Below are 26,145 nucleotides of genomic sequence, written 5' to 3' on the forward strand. Positions count from 1 at the left end.
GCCCATAAACATATACAACGTAAATGCGCCACCCACCTTGAGATATTAGTTCTAAGGTCTCAAGTATAGTGTGCTTGAATAAAACCTGCAGCTCTTGATCTTCCATTAATCCCTTAACCGGTTTTATAAGTAGATGGGGTGATGATATCACATAGTCAAAATGTATTTGTCTGGTTTAGCAAGAGAACTGTTTGTCTTTGAAATTAGTGTTTTGCTTTGGCAAAATTCCAAATACATCCGAGTCACTGTTCGAAAGGGTAATTAGTAAACAGAATAACAACAACAAAATCATGACCTGATTATACATAGGGGTCACTACCCTCAATCCGATCATGTTAGAGAAGGGACAATATATCCTATGGTTTCTATTTAAATTGCAAGTCTTTAATTAAGTATTATCAAGCAGGCAGTGGCTTGGCTCTGCCCCTGGCATTGCTGAAGTCCATGGGCGACGGTAACCACTCACCATCAGGTAAGCCGAATGCTCGTCTGCCTACATGAGCAATAAAAAAAATTAAAAAAAATTATATAATAATTATGTAGGTAAAGCTACTTATAAATAAAAAATCTGTGTCCTATGGTCGAAATCCATATAATTATTATAATACCACAAGATATACTGAAGTTGGCTAAAAGATTAGACGCCTGATGCACTCGTATCAAGCGATGCCACTGTGACAGTGCTTGATACCGCAGGTTATTAGCAATATCTTCTTCTACCAAAATCTTCTAATGAAATAGCCTACTTGAAATATGTTCATGATTACTTCCACGATTAATGAATAACCGCCTTAAAAATCAAATTCGAACAAGTTATAAATTGCCCTAATACCGGTGGCAGGGTCTTCTGGACCCGCAAGATTAGGTATCACCACCCTGCCTACTTCTGCTGTAAAGCAGTAATGCGTTTCAGTTTGACGGGTGGTGTAGCGATTGTGCTGTGGAATTTAGAATAAAAACTTATGTCTGAAGATGGGTAGCAGCATTTATGTTAACCTTATACCATAGTTACCTTTTAATATCAGGTGAGACGTGAACTAGTTCAGTCAGTATAAAAAAAATATATATATATATATATAAATATATAAATATTTTACTAACAATCACGCCACGTTAACTGGTCCCGTGATAAATCAGTAAAGATCTTGTGTTATAGGTACCAGATATCGGAAATAAATGTAAGATTTTTATTATACACATACAGTCAAAACCGTTTAGTGCGACATCGTTTAATACAACATGCCGGTTATAATAACCAAGAACAAAGGTCCCGGCTGAATGCCATATGACCGCCTTATTAAAAACATTGCTTTCTACGACATTGGTAATAACGACATACCTCATAAAACGACCACATTTAACTAATATTTCGGAGAATTAGATCTGTTAGAACGACCGGCTACAGCTGTATTGTAAACAATTTATTCAAATTGTTGGTATCCACATTTGTCTTCAATGGCTTTTAAAATCAGGAAAGAAAACAATAGGATTTAGTTTAGTGTAGGGTCTTTTCTAATTCTTAGAAACAAAACACGTGCATGCGGTAGTCAAAGCCCGCTTCTTCATATCTCTTCAGTTAGTTTGTTACTTATCTATACACAAGACGCACCAAAACTTTGTGGAGTCATTCGTGAAACTTTCAAAATGTCGCAAAGAAAAAGAAAACAAATTAATATTGAAGAAAAATCGCGTATTATTTTAATATATTTTTCCAATAATTCCCTATCGATTTGTTTGTACTTGCGCGATACACATTAAAAATCACCGGTTGTTACGACTATCGGTTTTTACGACTGAATATGAGCAATCCCTTCGATGTCGTTATAACAGATTTTGACTGTACATATATTTAATATACATCCATAACCCTGGAAAATACATTTATATTTATCATACAAATATCCCTTGGCGGGATTCGAACCCGCGACCCCCTAGTGTAGTGATCATGTCACTTACCACTACACCAGACGGACGTTAAGTATATTCGAATTATATTCGAAATATACACACAAAATGGAAAAGTAATCGCGAACACTGTAAATCACCTTTCTAGCTATGTGAGCTCATGAAGAACATCGCCCGCGTGATATATTATTCAATCTAAATTTATAACTTCCAACTTCTAATATATGTAGTTTCTTTGTAAATAATACAGTGTGAATACTTTTGTAATTTTAGTATATTCCGATTTGTTTTGTGTAGATGAATAAAATTGCTCGCAGCCCACTTGATGTTAAACTGTTTGTCCATTAACATCGCAATATCAATACCGTAACAAGAAGGGCTATAAAAAAAGGTCGCTTAGGAAGAAAACGCACGATTGCTTCGAACCATCGTATGAAGTCTGCTTACCGCTTTACATCAAATAGAGCTTTCGTCTATACTCATTAAAAATAATTGTAGAGTAATTAATTAATATGATTCATTAGTCTGCTGGTTAATGACTCTAACCACTGTACCGATGAGTTTGGATTCGATTCTCCGTCAGTATTCAAACAGTTGTCAAAAATATATCTAACTAACTGACCCAGCAGACTACGTAGTGCCTCAATCGATAAATAAAAGACCTAAACTTTTGTATAAAATAAACTTAAAACAAACAAAAGATATCCGTCCGGCGGGGAAAACATCAAAGGAAAAACAAATTTGTTATTTTTATTCAATTCCGAGCATTTTCATATTTATCTACCTTTTAAACCTTCTCTCGACTAACACAAATAATTCAAAACCAAAATTAGCCAAATGGGTTCAGCCGTTCTCGAGTTTTAGCGAGACTAACGAACAACAATTCATTTTTTATTGAGGTCTAAATGTACAAACTTGTTATCGCGTAGACATATGACACAGTAGATAATTCTAAATTAGAGCTGTACAATGCGAATATTATTTTTCGTAAGCATATATTTGCTTGCAACCAAAATGTAACGATTTTCTAAAATCGAAATCACTTTTAATTATTAGCCGGTGTACTGTGGAGGTATCCACTAAATTCTACGCCCACGTTCTGTCGTCGATAAATCTGCTAATACCAATCGGCCGTATTACCGTGAGGCTAATAAAATGCGTTTACGGCTTACAAATACACAGTCGAGAGCGCTGTCATTACAAATGTTAAGGATTTATTAAGATAAATGTGCTTTTGGATGTGGCAGATTCGTAAATATGATTGAAAATTTTATATTTATTGTCTTATAACAAACAATGAAATGACTAAAAGAATAAATTATTTTCAAAGTTTAATCGTCCTCTCTGCGTTCAAGTGTGGTGGTGCTTAACTGTGTTTAACACGCCGTAACTTTTAATTTATGTTGCCTATATAAACAAAACTTGTTATTAAAAAGCTTAAAAAGAAAATATTTATAATATTAATAACATTGTTAAAAATCACTAGGTATAAGTTGTAATGGTTATGATGATCATCATCAATGGTTGTTTGTCATGGATGTAATGATCATCATCATCGTCATCGCCATCATCATCATCATTGTCAGCATATAGCAGTCCACTACTGGATGGACCTTTCCGAATGCACGCCACTAAGCACGATCCTCGGCTTCTCTCATCCAGCTCTTGCCAGCCACCCTGCATAGATCCTCAATCCACTGAACCTGAGAGCGACCTACACTACATTTGCCAATTCGCGGTCTCCACTCACGAACACGTTCACTCCAATGGTTATCGCTTGTCCGACTAATATGGTCAACCCTGCCATAAAACTACATCTTCTTATCAGCCCACAGACGTCCTCAAGGCTCAAGGTCACCCAAAGAGCAATGGAGAGGGCTATGCTCGGAGTTTCCCTGCGAGATCAAAACTACATCAATGAAATATAATTGAGACTTCGATCGTGTCGTCGTCGAGACGCCTTCGTGACGCAAAGAATTAGACCCTAGTGTACTCGTATCAAGTGATGAAGCTGTGGCGTTGTTTGAAATCCACACTTACCCGACCTCCCCTTGAACTTCATATCGCAAAGAGCTTTGGGAGGTCAATGGAGTCAGATAATCGTTTGAAACAAGGTAGACTAAGGCTTTCTAAATATAAATATTCAATACGTCCATTAGACTGTAAAAGTGCATCGATATTCTTTAATCATATGAAGCTATCAACGCCATCTGTCGGCTCTAGTACTTACATTGTACAGACATTAATCATCCTACTAGATGGCATACCAGAATTTTTATAAAAATTGTATTTGTCAATATCAACTCTGTCAGAGATTTATCATAGAAATTACATTACAGATGCATTTTCTATAACAGAGTTCGCTATAGAAACTCCTGGGCTACGGCTAAAAAAAATGCCTACAGCGTAGAGCTCGAAAAAGCAGCATTATTTTGCCTAGACCTACTGCTGCGTTATATTTTAAAGTGCAAGTTGGCAATTACTTTCTGATGTCTTGATCTCCGGTATTCTCCTATCAAATCGCAAAATAAAAGTGCTTAGTTTTATTTTATCCGTCGTAAGGCAATATTAGCGTAGCACTATAAGGCTCAAATGATAACCACGACCACTCTGCGAAGAGTGCAAACGACTGAGAAAAATAAGCCTCAACATTTGCAAGTACTGCTATTGCGACAATAGACAGTACATAGTAAGTAGTGTCAGTAAGTATTGTTAACATTACATGTTATTTAACTGAAAGATATATTTTGTGAAGGTATTCAACGACATTCAGAATGTAATGGTAGTTCTGTAAAAACACAACCAAATAAATTTTTTACTGGTGGTAGGACCTCTTGTGAGTCCGCACGGGTAGGTACCACCACCCCGCCTATTTCGGCCGTGAAGCAGTAATGCGTTTCGGTCTGAAGGGCAGGGCAGCCGTTGTAACTATACTGAGACCTTAGAACTTATATCTCAAGGTGGGTGGCGCATTTACGTTGTAGACCTTTATGGGCTCCAGTAACCACTTAACACCAGGTGGGCTGTGAGCTCGTCCACCAATCTAGGCTATAAAAAAAAATGTGAGTCATTAGTTACAACGTATCTACCGAAAACTACCACTAACGCCTCCTATATGTTTTTATTAGGTGTTAATCGGATATTAAAACATAACATATCCATTCAATTTTGCAGCTGACCGTACATGCCACATCCAACTAAATTTTATTATCAATTCATGAAACTGATATGATCGTGCCGCCTACGTGCTCGGTTATTTTCAGCGAATTTCGTACGAATCTAGACTTTTTGACGACGACTTAAAGTGTTGAATTGCAAGTTTTAGATTCATTATCATATACTTGTGATGAAATTCAACGAGCCTAGTTAGCTCATAAGCGGAGCGGAGAGGCTTTTATTTATTATTTAAACGGGTAGACAAGCTCACGGCTCACCTAGTGTTAAGTGTACGCCGCAGCCCATAGACATCAACAACGTAAATAGCTTCATCCACCTTGAAACACGAGTTGTAAGCCTCAATTTTACAGTACAACTACTGCCCCACCCTTCAAACCAAAACTGATTACTGTTTCACAGCAGAAATAATATATAACGCTGGTTTGTTGTATTCTACCATCAGTAATTATATTTGCCGATTTGACAGCTGAAATAGGCGGGGTGGTGGTGGTGATACCTACCAGTACGAACTCACAAGACATCCTACCACCAGTAATTTCGCAAATTATAATTTTTCGGGTTTGATTTTGAGTACACGTTATTATGCCTTCACCGTGGAAGTCAATCGTGAACAATTGTTAAATACGTATTTCATTAGAAAAATTAAAACCTGCCAGTGGGACATTTTATATTGTGCAAGTGGAAAACCTAGATGCAAGTTAGCCTATATTGCCTAGGGTTGAAAATAACTTTCATAAACTATTCACTCGAAATAGATTCAATGGTTTGGACGTGACAACATAACAGACAGAGTTGCCTTCATTTATCAATAGGTAATGTTCTTTTCTATCATAATATAACATTTAACACAAAAGGAAAATTCCAAATTTATTTTAAATGACAAATATTTTCCGATTTAAATGAATTAAAAAAACTGATATTCAGCTGTTTAGGTTCAAAACTATGCTCGAACTTGATGAGTAGCATCCACGACCGATAGAATAAAAATCGCTAATCGCTGTCACTGGCACCTGAACTCACAAACTCTAATAAATTTATGCATAAACGTAAGCAATAACGATTTACAGCCGCTGTTACGTTCGCTGAGCGTCTGATTTGAAATTACGATATTTTAAAATCTTTGTAACGATTGTTTTATTGAGAAACATGTGCTACACGCGTCTTCCGGCTGGAAATACAGGTATATCTGCTTTCTTGTCCTTATTCGACAAAGATTGCGAGCGTATTCGTCACTTTCTTAACGGCCCCATACATACATGTGTTTTAACGACATTTAAGTTGAAATAAATGATTTGATTTGAGACTTCATCTCACGAGAATCGCGAATTCTTAGTTGACAACAAAAAAATTCACCGGAGAATGGGCTGCATTGCTCTCAGGAGCTCGGTAAAGTCCAGCCAGTTCTGTCTGGGACCTACCGGAAAGCAATTTTGCTTTCTGCAATATGAAACAGCCACGTCAATATGATACGTGTTTAGATAAAAAGGCCTTTTAGTTTATAACCCATCCAGCTATTATTCAGAAGATATCAGTGCACATATTTTGACACCAGCCGCCTTGAAATCTCAATTACACTGTAGAATTTTGAAGTCGTCGTGACCTAAAAAATAAGACGTCTGGTGCATTCGTTTCGGTTTGAAGTGTCAGGCAGCCGTGGTGAGTGGTGACATTTACGTTGTAAAGTCTATGGGCCCCGGTAACTACTTAACACCAGGTGGGCCGTGAGCTCGTCCAACCAACTAAGCAAGAAATTAAAAAAATACGACGATACGACGTAGAGCTTGGCGAGCGAAGTAACCCGTAAACGATACCCACTGAGTTTCACGCCAGATCTTCTCAGTGGGTAGGAAAAAACACTTTAAATGCAGTCATGCTTTGTGGCAGACACAGTAATAATGTGGCAACTAACCGCGTGGACTCTGACTAATATTATAATAACAACTAAATTACAAGATTGCAGAATTCCAATGATAAAGTATGAAGTACTTTCATTATTTAGTATTTGTTTTTCTGTAGTTGGCGTTGATCTATCGCGCAAAAATAACTAAAACAGTCTAGACTAGACTTGTGCTCTATTGTTCAGTAAAGTTAGCTGAAATTGCAACTCGCCGCAGTACTACTCGTTCAGATCTACGTGTTGCGGACACATTCATAGTATCTACAAATACATTTATTACTGGTGGTAGGACGTCATGTGAATCCGCGCGGGTAGGTACCACCACGCTGCCATTTTCTGCCTTGAACTAACAATGCGTTTCGGTTTAAAGGGTCGGGGCAGCCGTTGGATACCCGATCCTGTGGGCCGAATGGTAAACAGTCGACGTCGCCCTAAGCACGTCATTACGGATCCTTCCGATCCAATAACGGTGCTTTTACCTCAAGCACCGGTCACCGTCCTTACCGAACCAGTTGCTAGCGACGAAGGACGCGACGAGTAAATTAGCCCATAGACACAGCCACTGAGCTTCTCGCTGGATCTTCTCAGTGGGTCGCGTTTCCGATCCGGTAGAAGATTCTGCGAAGCACTGCTCTTGCTAGGGTTCGTGCTAGCAACGTCGTCAGGTCTGAGCCCCGTGAGCTCACCTAATAGTGAGAAATATAAATAGCCTCTCAAGGCTATCAGCATAAAAAAAAAAAAAAAAGTACTTTCCGGGGGCCAGAGAAAGGTATTCTTTTATCTCCGGCCTCTGTGAGGAAGCAGTCTCCTCTCGGTCATGGTAACGGGGCTACATAACTTTGATCCGTGATCACAGTAGGAAATTTAAAAAGCCCCTGGAAGTGGGTTCTCGGATTCTTCGAAAAAATCCACTAAAATCACAGTCAATACATAATCTCATTTTACTAAGATTTTTTTTTCATTCCATCTCATCTTGTTTCATTTAATTTCATCCAAATTTATAAAAGTCTCAAATATCAACTGCAATCAACTTCATCGCATTTCGTTCCACATAATTTATCACATAACAGAATATGTATAAGTTGGAGATGTTTATAAACTCAACTCCGTTAATAATGGCCTCTCAAGAAGCCAATTCTAATACTTAAAAAAGAACGAAAATGGCTTAACACAAAACAGTTCATATTCTTCAAACATCACTTCGACATACCGGACTATGCATAAGTTTAATTTTCTTGAAGTCGAAATACGTTGTACACATATAGCTGAACCTCACTCATTAACATTCGTATTAAGCAGCTCGCATTTCTCAAATTCTCATACATTCTCATTGTCTTTTCGCTCTGAATACAGAACAGGTTTTTAATGAAACGCTTACAAACTAAAATTTACATACATTCAGGTAAGATAAATCACAATAGGCACCATTATAAATACCATTATTTATTATTTAGCTTGCACCGAGATTCCACCCGCGCTTAATACCTACAATCTGTCATTCGGAATGAATTCCGAAACAAAAAGAAGCCTATCTCATTATCTAGTCAATAAAGTAGCAGTCGATTTGTAGAGTAGTAAAAAAATCACGAACCAACGATAGTAGTCGTGGTGTGTTAGCTGAATTTATTATATTACATCAGATGTACTTAGCTTTGCCCGGTTAATATTATTTGCCATGATACAAAGTATGTGTTAAACGAGGTTATAAATTATCTTCGTGTGAAATTTCATCCAAACCTATACGAAGTTGGAACGTTTGCCGCTAGGGGCGCTGTTCCAATTGCATACAAATGTGAGTTAACTTTTACGCTATCGAGAACGTTAAAAAACTCGCACTAAGCACACTGTACAGCCAATTCGACGTTATCGACTAACAAACACTATAACATTCATAATATTAGTAATAATTCCTTCGTCAAACGAGGCTTGTGGAGGATACTTAAGGGTAGAGAGCGGCTTGGCTCTGGCATTACTGTAGTCCATGGGTGACGATAACCACTCACCATCAGGTGGGCTCTACGCTCGTCTGCCTGCAACGGCAATAAAATTTTTTTTTGTCGAAAATTAATCTGTCGTTAAATTATTATAGCAAGTGCGGTGACTAAAAAGGCCACCATCACATCTAAGTGGAAAGACTTCAACCTTCTATTTGGACGAACTCGTAAAAGAAAAAAAGAGAAATGACAGATCATATTACCAATGATGAAAAAAATTTACATGTAAAAGACTTACGCCGATCTAGACATAAATAAAACACACTTTAAATGTAGATAAGCACGATTCATTAAAGAGACCCTACATACAACAAGTTATCGGTCCATCTGGTGTTAAGTTGGCATCACAACATGAATGCTGCCACTCATATTGAGAGATGAGGTCAAATCTTCATTACTAAACACAAATACTAAACAATTCCTTACAGCTCTCGAAACTGCGACCTTATGTATGAAGGACATTGTGGCGAGCATAGATAGACACCTAGAGTCCTAACGAAGCTCAAATTACACGACCAGAATTTTCTTTAGGAATATAATTACGATTTTCACGATCTTTCATCTGCTCGATTGAAATTTTTAAACACACAGCATGAAATCGTCGTGTCCTAAAGGATAAGACGTCTGGTGCATTCGTGTTGAGTGATGCACCGGTGTTCGAATCTCAGGCGGGTACCAATTTTTCTAATGAAATACGTACTCAACAAATTTTCACGATTGACTTCCACGGTGAAGGAATAACATCGTGTAATAAAAATCAAACCAGCAAAATTATAATTTGCGTAATTACTGGTGGTAGGACATTTTGTGAGTCCACACGGGTAGGTACCACCGCCCTGCCTATTTCTGCCGTGAAGCAATAATGCGTTTCGGTTTGAAGGGTGGGGCAGCCGTTGTAACTATACTGAAACCTTAGAACTTATATCTCAAGGTTGGTGGCGCATTTACGTTGATGTAAATGTTACGTTGATGTAGATGTCTATGAGCTCCAGTAACCACTTAACACCAGGTGGGCTGTGAGCTCGTCCACTCATCTACGCAATAAAAAACAAAATAAAATAAACTATTACAAATTATTTCTAAGTCGTACCAAACGATACTCACCGCAGATCACACTCGTTCGATTTCACAATCGCAAATACTAAACAAATACTAGGCTTTTGATTATATTGAATATAGAGTTTTTCAATAGAGACGCTCAAACTTTGATAGCTCACAGCGGCCATCTTAGTAAAACGATAGCTGTCAAATTTCCCATAAACACCTAATTAATCATGACAATAGATCACCATGGAACGCTACAAGCTTGTCCGGCGGTATCATTGGCCCTTATTCCTTCGAAGATACGCAAGGAGTCACTCACTGTCAAAGAGGACCGATATCGGACGATGATAAAAAAAAAATTGTGACCTAGGAGGCTATGATGGTTAAAGGATGGGATGGTTATAGGCTACGATTATAGATCTCACAACGTGTAGTTTCAACAGGGCGGCACCACTTACCATACAGCAGGGGAAACATTAAATATATTGGATGAGAAATGCTTCGTCATCTCGCCACCACGCGACACTTACTTAACACCACCCGACTACTTTCGATGGGGCTATGTGAAATCTCAACCACAACTCGCGTCTTTGTGAAATTGAGCCCCATTTATGCGAAAATGTCATACAAAATTGATCCACCAGGATACACCACCGCGGAGTCGCAGCGGCCATTTGACTGAAATTATATTCCATACGCAATGTCATCGAATACACTTTAAAATAAAATAAAAATTGTAGCAATATCACTTCAACAGGATTTTTAATAATTTATTTTTAAGTTTTAAATGAAAAAACCTTTATTACTGCATCTAATCTTTAGCAGTATTTATCAACAAATAAATTGATAAAAATTGTAATCACGCTAACAAATCTCGCATATTTTGTTCAATTTTCTCAAACATTAGGCAAAACGATTCACGGTTCAAAGAATCGAATGCCATTCAGATGAAGATCTTTTATTATCATTTACTATTATATAAAAACAAAACAAAATCGAGACCGAGGAAATCAAGACCGAGGATCCATATAATGTCATAAGAGCGAGACGATATTGAAATTGGGAGCCGTCAAGAAAAAATAAACCTATTGATGATAAGCATATTGAAGTTTCGGTGACTTCACAAGAAAAGTCTATTGAGATCCTTTAGTTCGTACGTATGACAGACGGACGAGGACTCAACGAACTGAAATACCTCACCAATATTTTTATTTATTAATAACCAAGCAGCTAACAATCAAGTAAATCATAGAATGACATTATTTTATTCCAAAAAAAGGATTTTTATGTGTGTTACATTTATTCAAAAAACTCTTATTTGGAAATTGAAAGGGGTTACGTAATTTCACTTAAGAGCTGATTTTTGAAATCATCGTCTAAGAGTGAAACAATTTGTTTATTTTATTGTTTATATTCTTGACATTTTTCTTTAGTTCTTTGAACCATATTGTCATTAACTAAAGATGAGCCATCAAAAATACAAATGATATACCCAAAAATATATATTTATTAATACATAATCACACAGTAACAATATATAAAATAAAAAATTACCCAAACTTGACATTTTAAAACTAATACTCTATTTTTCATTAATTACCTAACCGGTGTTGGATACGTGAAGATTTATTAATTAAACCGCCGTATTTTAAGAGGAAAACTAAATAAAGTTTATTTTAATCACATGAAGTTTGGTTCGTATCCAGGTAGAGCAGATATTGAAGCAACGTGGACTTAAACCACCGTGCTTTTTCTACCCGCTCTACCTTTTGGCATAATGGTATGATTTCATAGTTTATTTAAACCAATTCAACTGAAACTTCACCATTGTTTTAGAATAGACCACGTGTTATATACACTACAAAATAATCTTTGACGATTTATAGCTCAAGAAACAGGTTTTCAATAAAAAATTTCAAGCAATGTCCTTTAAGATTTCGATAAGTATCAAATCTCGTATTTTGAAAGAAAAAAAAAACGCAAGAATTGATACAAAAAATACATGGACAATTTTACAATCTAAATTTATCAGAACAAATATATATTACGACATAGCGATTCTCATTACAAACTTTAAATCGATCTAAGGAGAGGTATCTAATTGAATTCCTAAACTAATTGTTGTCTTCGGATATTGTTCGATAGAATAGTTTGTAAAACTTCTTAATAACTTTGCCTTTGTGAAGCATCACCAAATTAAATCGAAACATGTGTGTGATGTAATGAAGACTGAGAATACAAATATTCATCAATATTTTAGGTAAATTTATAACACTAAAGGGAATATGAAAGTTTTAAATTTGTTGGAGCTTGCTTTTTTATAATCACCAGGCTTGTACAAGCTGCTGATTTTCTATGTATTTAGTGTGTGATCCATATAAGCTATCAAGTCACGTACTTAAATCAGTACGAGATACATTGGCTACACTAAAATTACATTACCACGTACATACTGTTTAATTCAATTTTCAATGAAAAACCAAGTATTAATAATAAATAAATACTTGTTATCAAAATTAACATTAAGAAAACTACATATTATTATTGTGTTATAGCAGAATAGAAAAACGTTTTAGAAGTTTCAGAAAATGAATTGATACAAACATAAATCACAAAGCATCACAGTCGGTATTCTCTCTTCACTAATGAACACACAATAAAATAAGAATGATCTAACAAAAGACTGTATATCATTTCTTTCCCAGTAAATCATCTAATAAATCCTGGTTGCTCAAATTCGAATCTCCAAGCAGATTATTCCTAGAATTTCTTCTCCCTGACACAGATCGTTTTCTCGTCGGGGCGGTATCTAGAACTTGATCAGTCAAAACTTTGAAATTATTATTCAATTCCTTTAAAGTTTCTTCTGGTATTTCACCCTTGAAATTGACTAATTCGTTCAATTTATCGACGGCCTGCAACTGCTCCACAAGCTTATCGCTTTCAAATCTCGAATTATTAAACTGTTTTACGTGACTATCTATGACTTTGCTACTCTTTTCTATATCTTGAATTATATCTTTGCAGTATTTATCAATAGGTTTCGTGGATAGCTTTTTTTCTACCACGCTATTTTCTCTTTTAAATTTAAAATCATCATTATTTACCGCCACCACTGTGGTTGTCGATTCAATCTGTGAACTTTCTAAAAATGATACATTAGAATGTCTTCGTCCTCTAGATTTAGGTCTGTCTGATTTATCAGATTCAATAATTTGTTCCTCGATTGATTCTTCGGTAGATTTCCTTCTTAAAGCACTCGCTTTTTTTGGGGCCGGTTCATCGTTATTCTTTATTTTGTTAATTAATTCAATTTTCATAGCTTCCATCCGTTTTTGCATTTCCTCTGGTGTGGAATTCTCCGTTGCCAGATCTTTATCGAATATTGCCAAATCAGCCATGCCGTCTTGTACAGTTTTGGCTAGTTCGATCATTTCATCAGAGCTTTTGGACGATACTCGCGTTTGTGGTGTAGAACGTGTGCTGGTAGAACTAGTGCGACTTCTGGCATATCTTGAACGCGGCTCAACAGATGACGAGGTATCTTCGTCGTGTGACAGTGCACTACTGAGACTGCGTGAATTTTCACATAATTTTGCTAATATGTTCTGATCTACCTATGTAAGGGATTTATCAAAAACAAAATAAATTATCAGATATTCACAACGCCACAATAACGTTCTGAAAAGAATGTGCTATTTACTCACATTAAGGCTGGTGTCATTCAATTTTGTAGAAGCATCTAGTTTGTGTCTGCTGATCGGTCTTGTAACATTTAATGTTGGGCCCTTTGTTGGAGATTTCACCCCGCGACTGGCGGCCGTACTAAGCATTTTCTCTTTCATCTAGAAATAATTGAACGTAATAGACCACACTGTAATATTTAAGGCTGATGGAATAAATAGCCCGTTCTAAAATGGAAGTAATTGATAATTCATTTATTACTTAACGACGATTGACTTCCACGGTAACATCGTGTAATAAAAATCAAACCAGCAAAATTATAATTTGCTTAATTACTGGTGGTAGGACCTCTTGTGAGTCCACACGGGTAGGTACCACCGCCCCGCCTATTTCTGCCGTGAAGCAGTAATGCGTTTCGGTTTGAAGGGTGGGCCAGCCGTTGTAACTATACTGAGACCTTAGAACTTATATCTCAAGGTGGGTGGCGCATTTACGTTGTGGATGTCTATGGTTTCCAGTAATCACTTAACACCAGGTGAGCTGTGAGCTCGTCCACACATCTAGGCAAAAAAAAAACATAAAATGCGATGTAGCTTAGCTAAGCCTATACAAAATTACCAACCTCAATAATACTAGATAGTTTATCCGCATTAACAATAGCCAAATCGAGATCGTGTCTAGTATCTTTATGCTTGTTCATCTCCTGCTGTAGCTGATGTTTGAAGTTCTTCGCTTCGAGAGCGATCCGCCGCTGAAGCATCGATATCGTCTCGTTTTGTTGTTGTACTTTAGCCGATAATTCGGTTACTTGAGCCTGTAGTTTCTCGCGTTCTAGTAGATTTCTAGATAGTGAAAACAGTTTAGCATTTATTGTTTAGAATACATAATTTCACGATCTTATCCACTTATCCAACATGGTACTATTTAAAGGTATAAATTAGACTGTTAGCATATTCATGTTGCGATACAACCGCAGAATTTCAAATTTTTATTGTCATATAGATTTTGATCTTGAAGACTTTTTCTTAACACATTGTTTACACGAGCAAAATTCAAACTAACGAAACATGTGAAAAAATAATCTATACTAAATCTATATTAAATCTACAGTGGTTTTTACGGATGTTCCGTTTTAACTACTGAACCATGCATCCGATTGACTTGAAACTTGGTATCCATGTAGAAAATACATGTACTTAATGGATAGCCTAATATTTGTATGAGTGTTGGACTACCTAATAATACTGACATTAAATAATAATGTTAATTTTAATTGCCTAGCGAAGCGGGCGAGTACGGCTATACGAGTCTATACATATATAAGAATGAATTGCTGTACGTTAGTCTCGCTAAAACTCGATAACGGCTGGACCGATTTGGCTAATTTTGGTCTTGAATTATTTGTGGAGGTCCAGAGAAGGCTCAAAAGGTAGATAAATATGAAAATGCTCGGAATTAAATAAAAATAACAATTTTGTTTTTCCTTTGATGTCCCCCCCGTCGGACGGATTCCTTTTGTTTGTTTTAAGTTTATTTTATACAAAAGTTTAGGTATTTTATTTATCGATTGAGGCACTACGTAGTCTGCTGGGTCAGCTAGTAACTTATAAAAAAAAGTATAAAATAGAATTTATATTACAGCAAATAAAAGTAACATTCATATGCAAACGAATACCAAACCTATCCTTGCTCAGGTCCAACAGGTGCTGATGCTCATCTCTCAACTGCTGCAACTGCATGTCCTTCTCCTTCATCCGCTGCGTCAGCTCCCTGTATTGTTGCTTCAGCTGTTTGTATTTGCTCTGCTGTATCCTGATCTCTTCGTTGTGAGAATTCAACACTTGGGGTAGTTCAGCGTTGGAGTTCTCATACCTAGAAAGTTTCATTTGTATGCTGACATTGCATATGCATACATTGAAGCCTAAATGTGTTAGGATCTATGGCCATTAACAATGGAACAACACCGGTAACAAAGATGTCATGTGAGTATTCGTGAGCATATTCCGTGCTACATACTAGTCATGAGTAATAAAAAAATTGGAAGAGGAAAAAAGTAACGGTATGCAGTCTCAATAATGCTTATGTACAAATGGACATATATGACTCTGGCATTACATCAAGGAAAATCAATAAATCTATACTAATATTATAAAGAGGAAAGATTTGTTTGTTTGTTTGTTTCGAATAGGCTCCGAAACTACTGGACCGATTTGAAAAATTATTTTTCCATTAGAAGCCGACATTGTCCCTGATGAACATAGGCTACTTTTTATTATTATTTTTTTATTTTATTTTTTTGGTCTCATGTGTGTTTTAATGTTTCCGAAGCGAAGCGAGGGCGGGTCGCTAGTCAAAAATAAAATTTGAAGGTTTAGTTTTAATGCCTCAATAACGATTTTATTTTTTCCTCCTCTTGGTTATCAGAGCGATAGTTGGTTGTTAGAACTTGTGTGTTGTGTTGTGTTGTGAAGATATATTTTTTTGGAATTTTGATTTTTGCGTGTTTACACAATGATTATTTATTTACTTAATCATTATTCTAATTTCTATTGTATTTTTGTATGGAAACTCGTGATTTCTAATTTAGAACATCAGGATCTTTTGAAAATTGTATATGTGTTTAAATCCATAGATGTATATATAAACGAGAATGAATACATTTTCACGCAAATTTTTCTTACGTTGTTCGTTTTTATATTTTAAAAACATTATGACTAATGCTGTAAGGTCTTCGAGTAATGAGACCCACTCAGCCGAGTCTTGCAACAAAAACACGAACATAATTTCCCAAACAATACTTATCGATCCCCTACAATGTTAAAGAATGACAAATAAACAAATATTTTACCGTTTATAATAAATAATTTATAGAAAATTATAATCATAACTTTACACAAATTAATTAGATCTTTTTTTCCTACCTGGGTTAGCCTTGAGAAGCTATTTCAGCGTAACCCTAGCATTTAGGTGAGCTCTCGGGATTCAAACCAGGAGGTGTTGCTAACACTGTCCCTAGCAAGAGCAGTGCTTCGCAGAATCTACCACCGGATCGGAAACGCGACCCACTGAGAAGATCCGGCGAGAAACTTAGTTTACTCGCTGAATCCTGTCAAGAACGGTGACGGGTGCTTGAGGTACCTAAAACCACCCTTGATGGATCGGGAGGATCTATAATTACATTTTTTAAGGCGATGTCGACTGTTTACCATTCCGTCCACAGGATCGGGTATGATTAGACGATAAAAGTCAAATAGATAAGCGGGAAATTAACAAACCTCTGTAAAGCGATCTCTTGCTTCTTTTGCATCGCTCTAAGGACCCTGTTCTCATTGCTCAGTTCCTGCAAAACGTAAACAAGTAGGTACTGTTGTATAATCATTATTCATAATACGGAAGGCCGAGAATGTAAATCCACCAATCACTACGAACCACGACATTTAACATTTTAGTACAGTTTTTAATTTGCTTTCATCATCAGCCTGCGGCAGTCCACTGCTGGACCTAGGCCTCTCACAAAGCTCGCCACTGAACCCGACCTTCGGTTCTACGCATCCAGTTACTGCCAGTACTGCGATCGCCAACCCGCCTGCCAAGCGTGGCGATTACGGCATAACCCCCCCCCCCCTTATGGCAACTAATTTGCTTTGCGCTTTGTGAAATGCAAGCCAGACTCTGGTTTTATTGCTGTAGATGCACGTGGTCACAGCTAATCTAGTAGGTTACGAAAGCCCACGTGCAGTTCTAATTGAAATGCATTATGGCTTCGCGCCAAAGCGTGTACCTGCTTGAACACGTGTCAGCTTAAAATATCCTTTACTTATCGGTAACCACACATGATATATTTTTCGGTTTTAAGTTTCCGTTCACAATACTCAGTACCTATTATTATGCCCTAATTGTCAACATATGCTAGATACAAATAATATAAGAAAATCCAGCTACAAAATTTTAATTGGTGCATCACATCGAAAATCTCTCATTGAGATTTTGATAATTATTTTATTTATTTATTGCATAGATGGGTGAACGAGCTCACGGCCCACTTGGTGTTATGTGGTTACCGGAGCTCATAGACATATACAACGTAAATGCCGCCACCCTCCTTGAGATATGAGTTCTAAGGACTTAATATAGTTATGGCTACCACACCCTTCAAACCGAAACGCATTACTGCTTCACGGCAGAAGTAGACAGTGTGGTGGTACCTACTCGTGCGGACTCACAAGAGGTCCTACCACCAGTAATTACGCAAATTATAATTTTGCGGGTTTGATTTTTATTACACGATTCCTTCGCCGTGGAAGTCAATCGTGAACATTTGTCGAGTACGTATTTCATTGAAAAAATTGGTACCTGTCGGTGAAATTAGATAACCGATGCATCGCTACATACGAATGCACCGGGCGCCTTATTCTTTACGCCATGACGACTTCCACATTTTGTCGAATATACCTAGTCAGGTCATAAATTCTGTCACAAGTTTAATGTAAAATAATTGAAACAAGTTTAATCATTATGTAACCATTCATATACCAAAATGAACTTAACAAAACATAGATTCTTATGACACTAAAGTTTATTCAAAATGACCTCCGTGATTTTGAATACAGGCCTTCAATCTGCGCGGCCAGTCGTCTATCGCAGCACGAACGAGGTCCATGTCAATATCGGCGGCTGCCTTAATCAAGGATGTCTTGAGTGACTCCAAATTGGGATGAGGCTTTGAGCACGCCTTTTCTTCCAAGTATTGCCATATCTTGTAATCTAACGGATTCAAATCTGGACTGGAGGAGGGCCAGTCTTCGTGCCGGATGAAGTCGATTTCACGCGCCGCCAGCCAGTCTTGTGTGCTCTTCGCTCTATGAGCTGGCGCCGAATCTTGTTGGAATACCCAGTGCCTGTTATTGAACATGGTATGAGAAACAGGTTCCACAAGGTTCGTCAGGACTGTATTTTGATACACAACTGCATTCGTTTTTACACCTTTCTCACAAAAATGTACCTCTGTTAAGCCTCTGTTTTTAACCGCGCCTCTGTTTTTAAAAATGTACCTCTGTTTTTAACCGCGTGCTTGAGCAGTACCCATCTGCGGAGGTGGTGGTTCTTGGAGACTTTAACGCTCACCACCAAGAGTGGTTGGGGTCCAGAACCACTGACCTCCCGGGTCGGACTGCCTACGATTTCGCCTTGGCCTACGGCTTCTCCCAGCTGGTGACACAGCCCACCCGTGTCCCAGATATCGAGGGGCACGAACCTTCTTTGTTGGACCTTCTGCTGACCACGGATCCGGCCGGATACAGTGTGGTGGTCGACGCTCCGCTTGGATCGTCCGATCACTGCCTTATCCGTGCTGCCGTACCACTCTCTCGTCCTGGTCGTCGAACGACGACCGGGTATCGAAGAGTTTGGCGGTATATGTCAGCAGATTGGGATGGATTGCGTGAATTTTACGCATCCTACCCATGGGGGCGGTTCTGCTTTTCCTCTGCTGATCTTGACGTCTGTGCGGACCGTCTTAAAGACGTGGTGCTCCGGGGGATGGAATTGTTTATTCCCTCCTCTGAAGTGCCCGTTGGGGGTCGCAGCAGACCCTGGTATAACAATGCCAGTAGGGATGCTGCACACCTCAAGCGGTCCGCATACTTGGCATGGGATAATGCCAGGAGACGTCGGGATCCTAACATCTCAGGGGAAAGGCGGAAATATAACGCCGCTTCCAGGTCCTACAAGAAGGTAATTGCCAAGGCGAAGTCGGAGCACGTTGCTAGAGTTGGCGAGCGATTAAAGAGCTATCCCTCCGGGAGCCGTGCTTTTTGGTCGCTCGCCAAAGCTGCAGAAGGAAACTTTTGCAGGTCTAGTCTCCCACCACTGCGCAAGTCTGATGACACTCTGGCCCACAGCGCGAAAGAGAAGGCTGACCTTCTGGTCAAACTCTTCGCCTCGAACTCGACTGTGGACGACGGGGGTGCCACACCACCGAACATCCCCCGGTGTGATCTGCTTTACACAGTGTGCAGTTAGGCGGGAGCTCCGACTCCTGGACGTCCATAAGTCGAGTGGGCCAGACGGCATCCCCGCAGTGGTTCTGAAAACGTGCGCCCCTAAGCTGACACCTGCGCTAACGCGTTTGTATCGCCTCTCTTATTGCGCTAACAGGGTTCCGTCTTCATGGAAGACCGCCCACGTCCACCCTATCCCCAAGAAGGGTGACCGGTCTGACCCGTCGAGCTATAGGCCTATCGCGATAACTTCCTTGCTTTCCAAGGTGATGGAGCGAATAATAAATACACAACTCCTGAAGTATCTTGAGGATCGCCAGCTGATCAGTGACCGACAGTACGGTTTCCGTCACGGTCGCTCAGCTGGCGATCTTCTTGTATACCTTACTCACAGGTCGGCTGAAGCCTTGGAGAGCAAGGGCGAGGCTCTTGCTGTGAGCCTTGATATCGCGAAGGCCTTCGACAGGGTCTGGCATAGGGCACTTCTATCGAAGCTACCATCTTACGGAATCCCCGAGGGTCTCTGCAAGTGGATCGCTAGCTTTTTGGATGGGCGGAGCATCACGGTCGTTGTAGACGGTGACTGCTCTGATACCATGACCATTAACGCTGGCGTTCCACAAGGTTCGGTGCTCTCCCCCACGCTTTTCATCCTGTATATCAATGACATGCTGTCTATTGATGGCATGCATTGCTATGCGGATGACAGCACGGGGGATGCGCGATATATCGGCCATCAGAGTCTCTCTCGGAGCGCGGTGCAAGAGAGACGATCAAAACTTGTGTCTGAAGTGGAGAACTCTCTGGGGCGAGTCTCCGAATGGGGTGAATTGAACTTGGTTCAATTCAACCCGATAAAGACACAAGTTTGCGCGTTCACTGCGAAGAAGGACCCCTTTGTCATGGCGCCGCAATTCCAAGGAGTATCCCTGCAACCTTCCGAGAGTATCGGGATACTTGGGGTCGACATTTCGAGCGATGTCCAGTTTCGGAGTCATTTGGAAGGCAAAGCCAAGTTGGCGTCCAAAATGCTGGGAGTCCTCAACAGAGCAAAGCGGTACTTCACGCCTGGACAAAGACTTTTGCTTTATAAAGCACAAGTCCGGCCTCGCATGGAGTACTGCTCCCATCTCTGGGCTGGGGCTCCCAAATACCAGCTTCTTCCATTTGACTCCATACAGAAGAGGGCCGTTCGGATTGTCGATAATCCCATTCTCACGGATCGTTTGGAGCCTCTGGGTTTGCGGAGGGACTTCGGTTCCCTCTGTATTCTGTACCGTATGTTCCATGGGGAGTGCTCTGAGGAATTGTTCGAGATGATACCGGCATCTCGTTTTTACCATCGCACCGCCCGCCACCGGAGTAGAGTTCATCCATACTACCTGGACCCACTGCGGTCATCCACAGTGCGTTTCCAGAGATCTTTTTTGCCACGTACCATCCGGCTATGGAATGAGCTCCCCTCCACGGTGTTTCCCGAGCGCTTTGACATGTCCTTCTTCAAACGAGGCTTGTGGAGAGTATTAAGCGGTAGGCAGCGGCTTGGCTCTGCCCCTGGCATTGCTGAAGTCCATGGGCGACGGTAACCACTCACCATCAGGTGGGCCGTATGCTCGTCTGCCTAAAAGGGCAATAAAAAAAAAAAAAAGCCCCAATAAGAAACTCCCAACCATACCATGAGCGAGGATGGAAAATGACCTCGTTGGACACGCGGAATACGGTTGCTCGCTTCTTCACTACTGTGTGCGTACACCTTATCATTTTGTTTGTTGTAGCTCTCTTCTACGGTAAAAGTTTTTTCATCCGAAAAAAGAATTTCCCGATATTTTTTTCCCGCGTACCGCTTCAACAAAGCGCGGCATCTCTTCAGTCTCAGGTCCATTAGACGAGAATTCAAACGATGTCCTGTTTTTCTTCAATATGCCCGAAGCCCTAAGTCTTCATTTAACACCCTTTTCACCGTGGTTCTGCTTAACCCCATCTGAAGGGCCAACAGTTTCTGCTTACGTTTGGGATTTCTTTGAATTCGCGCCTTCACAGCTTTTATCACTGCTGGAGTCCTAACAGACCGAGGGCGACCACTTCTTGACCTCTCATCTACACTAGAGTCTTCATTGTATCGTTTGATGGTACGATAAACGAATCTTTTGGTTATATTCAAAATTTTCAGTATGTTAAAAATATGAATTGGCGCGTAACCGCAACGATGCAACGCCATAACTGCAACACGGTCTTCTTTAAGCGTCCACTCCATATTTAAAAATGAGTAAAATTCTAAAAGTATACGTTTTTATTTTCATGAACAATTCGCAATTCGAATTCAATAAACTTTTTTGTGGCCAGCATTCTAAAAGAAAAGTTTTTACTGTGTGACAATACTTATGACCTGACTAGTTAATTCTTGAATATATCCGCCTTAATCGTGTATCGTGTACGTCAGAAATAGCCGAGAGACGTTCTCGTGCGAGATCGTAAAATTCACTTACCTGTAAATGATAATGCGCGTCAGCCAACTGATTCTGCAGCTGTTTGACTCTATGCGTCTTCGCGGAGAGCACTCTCTGGGTGACGTAACGGTCTTTGCTTGCGATCGAGTGGTTCGACATTTCCGTTGCTAGATTGTGCCTCTTCCTCTTACTCAATAATGTCAAACGGGAACCGCTGCTGTACACGGTCTCCAAGGACTCCTTCCTAGAGAAGATACAGGAATAACTTTTCGACCTATTGTACTGGAAGTCTCAGAATTCGTGTAATGGGCAAACCAATGACTATTTATAATACTTATTAGGTCGTACAATGGAACGTGGCTATCACCGCAATCAGATAATTAAAATATGGTGGTAGGACCTCTTGTGAGTCCGCACGGGTAGGTACCACCGCCCTGCCTATTTCTGCCGTGAAGCAGTGATGCGTTTCGGTTTGAAGGGTGAGGCAGCCGTTGTAACTATACTGAGACCTTAGAACTTATGTCTCAAGGTGGGTGGCGCATTTGCGTTGTAGATGTCTATGGGCTCCAGTAACCACTTAACTCCAGGTAGGCCATGAGATCGTCCACCCATCTAAGCAAAAAAAAAACTGTTACGGTTATGAAACGTAGATTTTTGTTTAATTATATAACCTGCCTAATGTGGTAAGTGATCACTTGTAAGCAATGGTCAATGGTAGGGGCTCTAAAGCGCCGCTGTCTCTGCCTGAAACACTTGTTTGCTCATAATTTACACAGTATCGTATCCTTGCACAACATACATTTTACAAATTTTGTCCATTATATTTGAATACTTTTAGGATTTTAACGCGGCTTCTTATGAGAAGCGTCTTTAGTCCGGCAGTTTCGTGTTTGACTCTCATATAAAGAGTCATATGGTTTGGGCGTCTACCAATATTATTTCCGATTTCCTATACTCTAGCCGAGTTTGACAAATGAGCCGGTGATTTAAAAATACCTTCACATTTTAAAACTTTCCTAACAAACTGCGATCAGTCGAGAACACGCTTCATGTCTTTAACTATAAAAAAAACGAACATATCGGTACTGACACATGTCCATGATCAAACCCGCGACCTCTGGAATACGTACAGCTGACAGAGCAGAATATAAATACCCTTTGTAAAGTAATTATGCAAGTACACGGGCATAAAACAAGAGAACGCCAGAGCCGCTTAATTGGCGAGTGACATGGGTCTGAGCGAGGTATAAATGACGTATTGTTACTGAACGTACTATTGTTTTCGATTCAAGGATTTCAAAGTCAAGGTCGTTGAACGCTAGATCCTATTAGCAAGTGAAGCTGCTAATACACTATTAGCACACAATGAGTTTAGTGTATTTGATTCACTTCAGAACATTATGAAGTAATTTTCAAATTTGTTTTTAGCATTAATCTGAGAAGCCAGTGAGTGACAGTGACAGAAAGTGGCACACTGCATGGTGATGCAACCTTGAAGATGGACCCTAAAATTTGGAAAGCTGTGATTTTTTCTTCTTCTATTAAGTAGAAATATTTAGCGTGGAATAAACAAGGTTGAGATTTTATAATAATTTTCAATTGATTTTTACATCAATAGCATTAAACTAGTGAGAATATAAATTATACGCCACTTCAAAGTTACTTCAGGCATCCAAATACGATTGTCAAAAATAATTTGTTTGATACACTAACCAAACATAAATAGTTATCACATACAAATAGTTTCTTGCGTCTTTTATTAGGTACCTCACTATTCCTATAAACGATAGAATAATTGGACCATCACTTTCATGGAAACAGCAAGGCGTCAACTGCTGGACCTATCCTAAAAAAAGGTAGCTGCGACCCAGTGGAAAACTTCATCCATCCTATTTCTTTGACTTTAGTTTCACTTTGATCGTTTCTCAGACTTACCTATTTTCCCGTTTTTTGTCTTCAGGTATCAAACTCAATACAGACATTCTTTTTTAATTCAAAAGTACATTATATTTGAGAATAGCAAATAACTGACGTAAAAATGAGTTCAACGAAAGAGGCTCAAATACTATTTTTTATTAATTCGCAATTTGTTGTGATTGACGTTGCCAGGGCGATCGATTGGTCGAACTAATTCTCTTTGGTTTCATTAAACGTTCCGAACTATTTTGTTCCTAGCTGGATAAATAATAGACAGATATTTCAATTATACATGTTTACATTCATCTTTTATCTCAGATCATCAAGACTCAAATTTATTCTTTCTTTCTTTCTTTTAAATGTCGGTAGCGCTGTGGCGTGTATATATTTTGTATAGCTTTAAGTTTATTTTATTGTATAGTGTTATTGTATTTAGTCTAAAATATATTTTATGTTAAATTAAATAATATTATTTCCGGACAAGCAGTTAAATTTTATATATATATAGTGGTGGCTACGCATCCTCGGCGCCCGCGGCCCGATGGAGCGGCTCCGCTGCCGGCCGTGCAGTTCGATCAGTTGGCTCGCCACTAGTCGCCACTACGGACACGCGCGACGTATATGTCTCTAAATAACGCTGCTTCCGATTAGCTATAATTTCCTTGTAACTTCAGCTTTGTTGCTTTCTCGTGGTACATATACTCCTTCTTGTGGTGTTGACTATTATTGTGTTTAAAAATAACAAATAAACTGTATAAACCTGTGGGAACTATTATTCAGTTTTAACACCCTACGCTAACTAAAACCACAGCGCCATTCTGATTAAAGCCAGATTTTTTTTCTATAAGAGCAATTTTTTAAAATGAATATTTTGCACGGGATTTTTATGTCCAATCTTGATAGAAACGATGTCGATTTATAAGCCTCGAAAAATCATTTATCTCTTAATCGGAGACAAGATCGGATTAAGTTTTGCAAAAATCTTTTAATACGAGGGCGGCACTGAAAATTTCGGGAATTAACGAAGTGACACAACATTACTATTTAAAAATGTGTTTATTGATTTTCGAAGTATTCTCCGTGAAATTTGACACATTTTTCCATACGATGGAACCAATCATTGAAGCAACCATTCCATTCGGAAGTTGGGGTCTCCAAAATGGCCGTTTTGTAGGCGTCCACAGCTTCTTCAGGTGATGAAAATCTCTGTCCACGCAATTTATTCTTTATTTTAGAGAAAGTATAGAAATCATTAGGGCTTAGGTCGGGGCTGTACGGCGGATGGTCTAATAATTCTATGTTTTCTTGCTCTAAAAACTCTTTTGTTCTGTGCGCGGTGTGAGATCTCGCATTGTCGTGATGGAGGATGATGCGGCGGTTGCAGTTCTCTTTACGGAGTTCAGAAACGACCTGTGGCAAACAAATGCTAGCATACCATTCTGCATTAACCGTTCTTTGTCCCTCAAGAGGAATAGTCGTAACATGGCCGGTTTTGGAGACAAACGTGGCCACCTTTTTTTTTGCAACACTCCGTGAACGAACAATTTTTGTTGGCTTTAACTCATTTTCGAACACCCAAACTCGTGACTGGTTTTTTGTTTCGGGTTCGTACGCGTATATCCAGGATTCGTCACCTGATACAATGTTGTATACAGCATTTGAGGATCCTGCGTGGAATCTTTCGAGAGTTCTGACGCACCAAGTAACGCGAGCCGCTTTTTGCTCTTCACAGAGCGAATGCGGTATCCATCGGGAAAACAACTTTTTTACACCTAATTGTTCATGCAAGATTATTTGTATTTGACTCATGCCAATGTATAAATTTGCCTGAATTTCGCGGTATGTCACATGTCGATCTTCCTCAATCAGCTTACGCACAGCATCAACGTTTTCTTGGGTGACTGCAGTTTTTGGACGACCTTGACGGGGATCATCACTGAGCTTGACACGTCCACGTTGAAACTCAGCAAACCAGCGATAAATTGTGGTTTTGGATGGGGCTTCATCACCAAATGCAGAAATCATCCGGTCAACACACTGTTTTGGTGTTAAACCACTTCGAAAGTCATAATAAATCATCG

General features: G+C 39.2%; 1 protein-coding gene across 1 annotated transcript; it reads right to left on the bottom strand.

The window, feature by feature from the left end:
* Nucleotides 1-11,432: 11,432 nt before the first annotated feature.
* Nucleotides 11,433-24,276, bottom strand: LOC114248252 (uncharacterized). Its single transcript, XM_028181443.2, has 7 exons — nucleotides 24,083-24,276; nucleotides 22,187-22,391; nucleotides 16,977-17,041; nucleotides 15,382-15,573; nucleotides 14,324-14,543; nucleotides 13,725-13,862; nucleotides 11,433-13,634 (listed from the first exon to the last, which is right to left on the bottom strand). The coding sequence occupies exons 1-7, from the start codon at nucleotides 24,127-24,129 to the stop codon at nucleotides 12,708-12,710; spliced, it is 1,794 nt and encodes a 597-aa protein (XP_028037244.2). The 5' UTR covers nucleotides 24,130-24,276; the 3' UTR covers nucleotides 11,433-12,707.
* Nucleotides 24,277-26,145: the final 1,869 nt, after the last annotated feature.

The sequence above is a fragment of the Bombyx mandarina genome, chromosome 22 (genome assembly GCF_030267445.1).
Source record: "Bombyx mandarina strain Sakado chromosome 22, ASM3026744v2".
NCBI classification, from domain to species: Eukaryota; Metazoa; Arthropoda; class Insecta; order Lepidoptera; family Bombycidae; genus Bombyx; species Bombyx mandarina.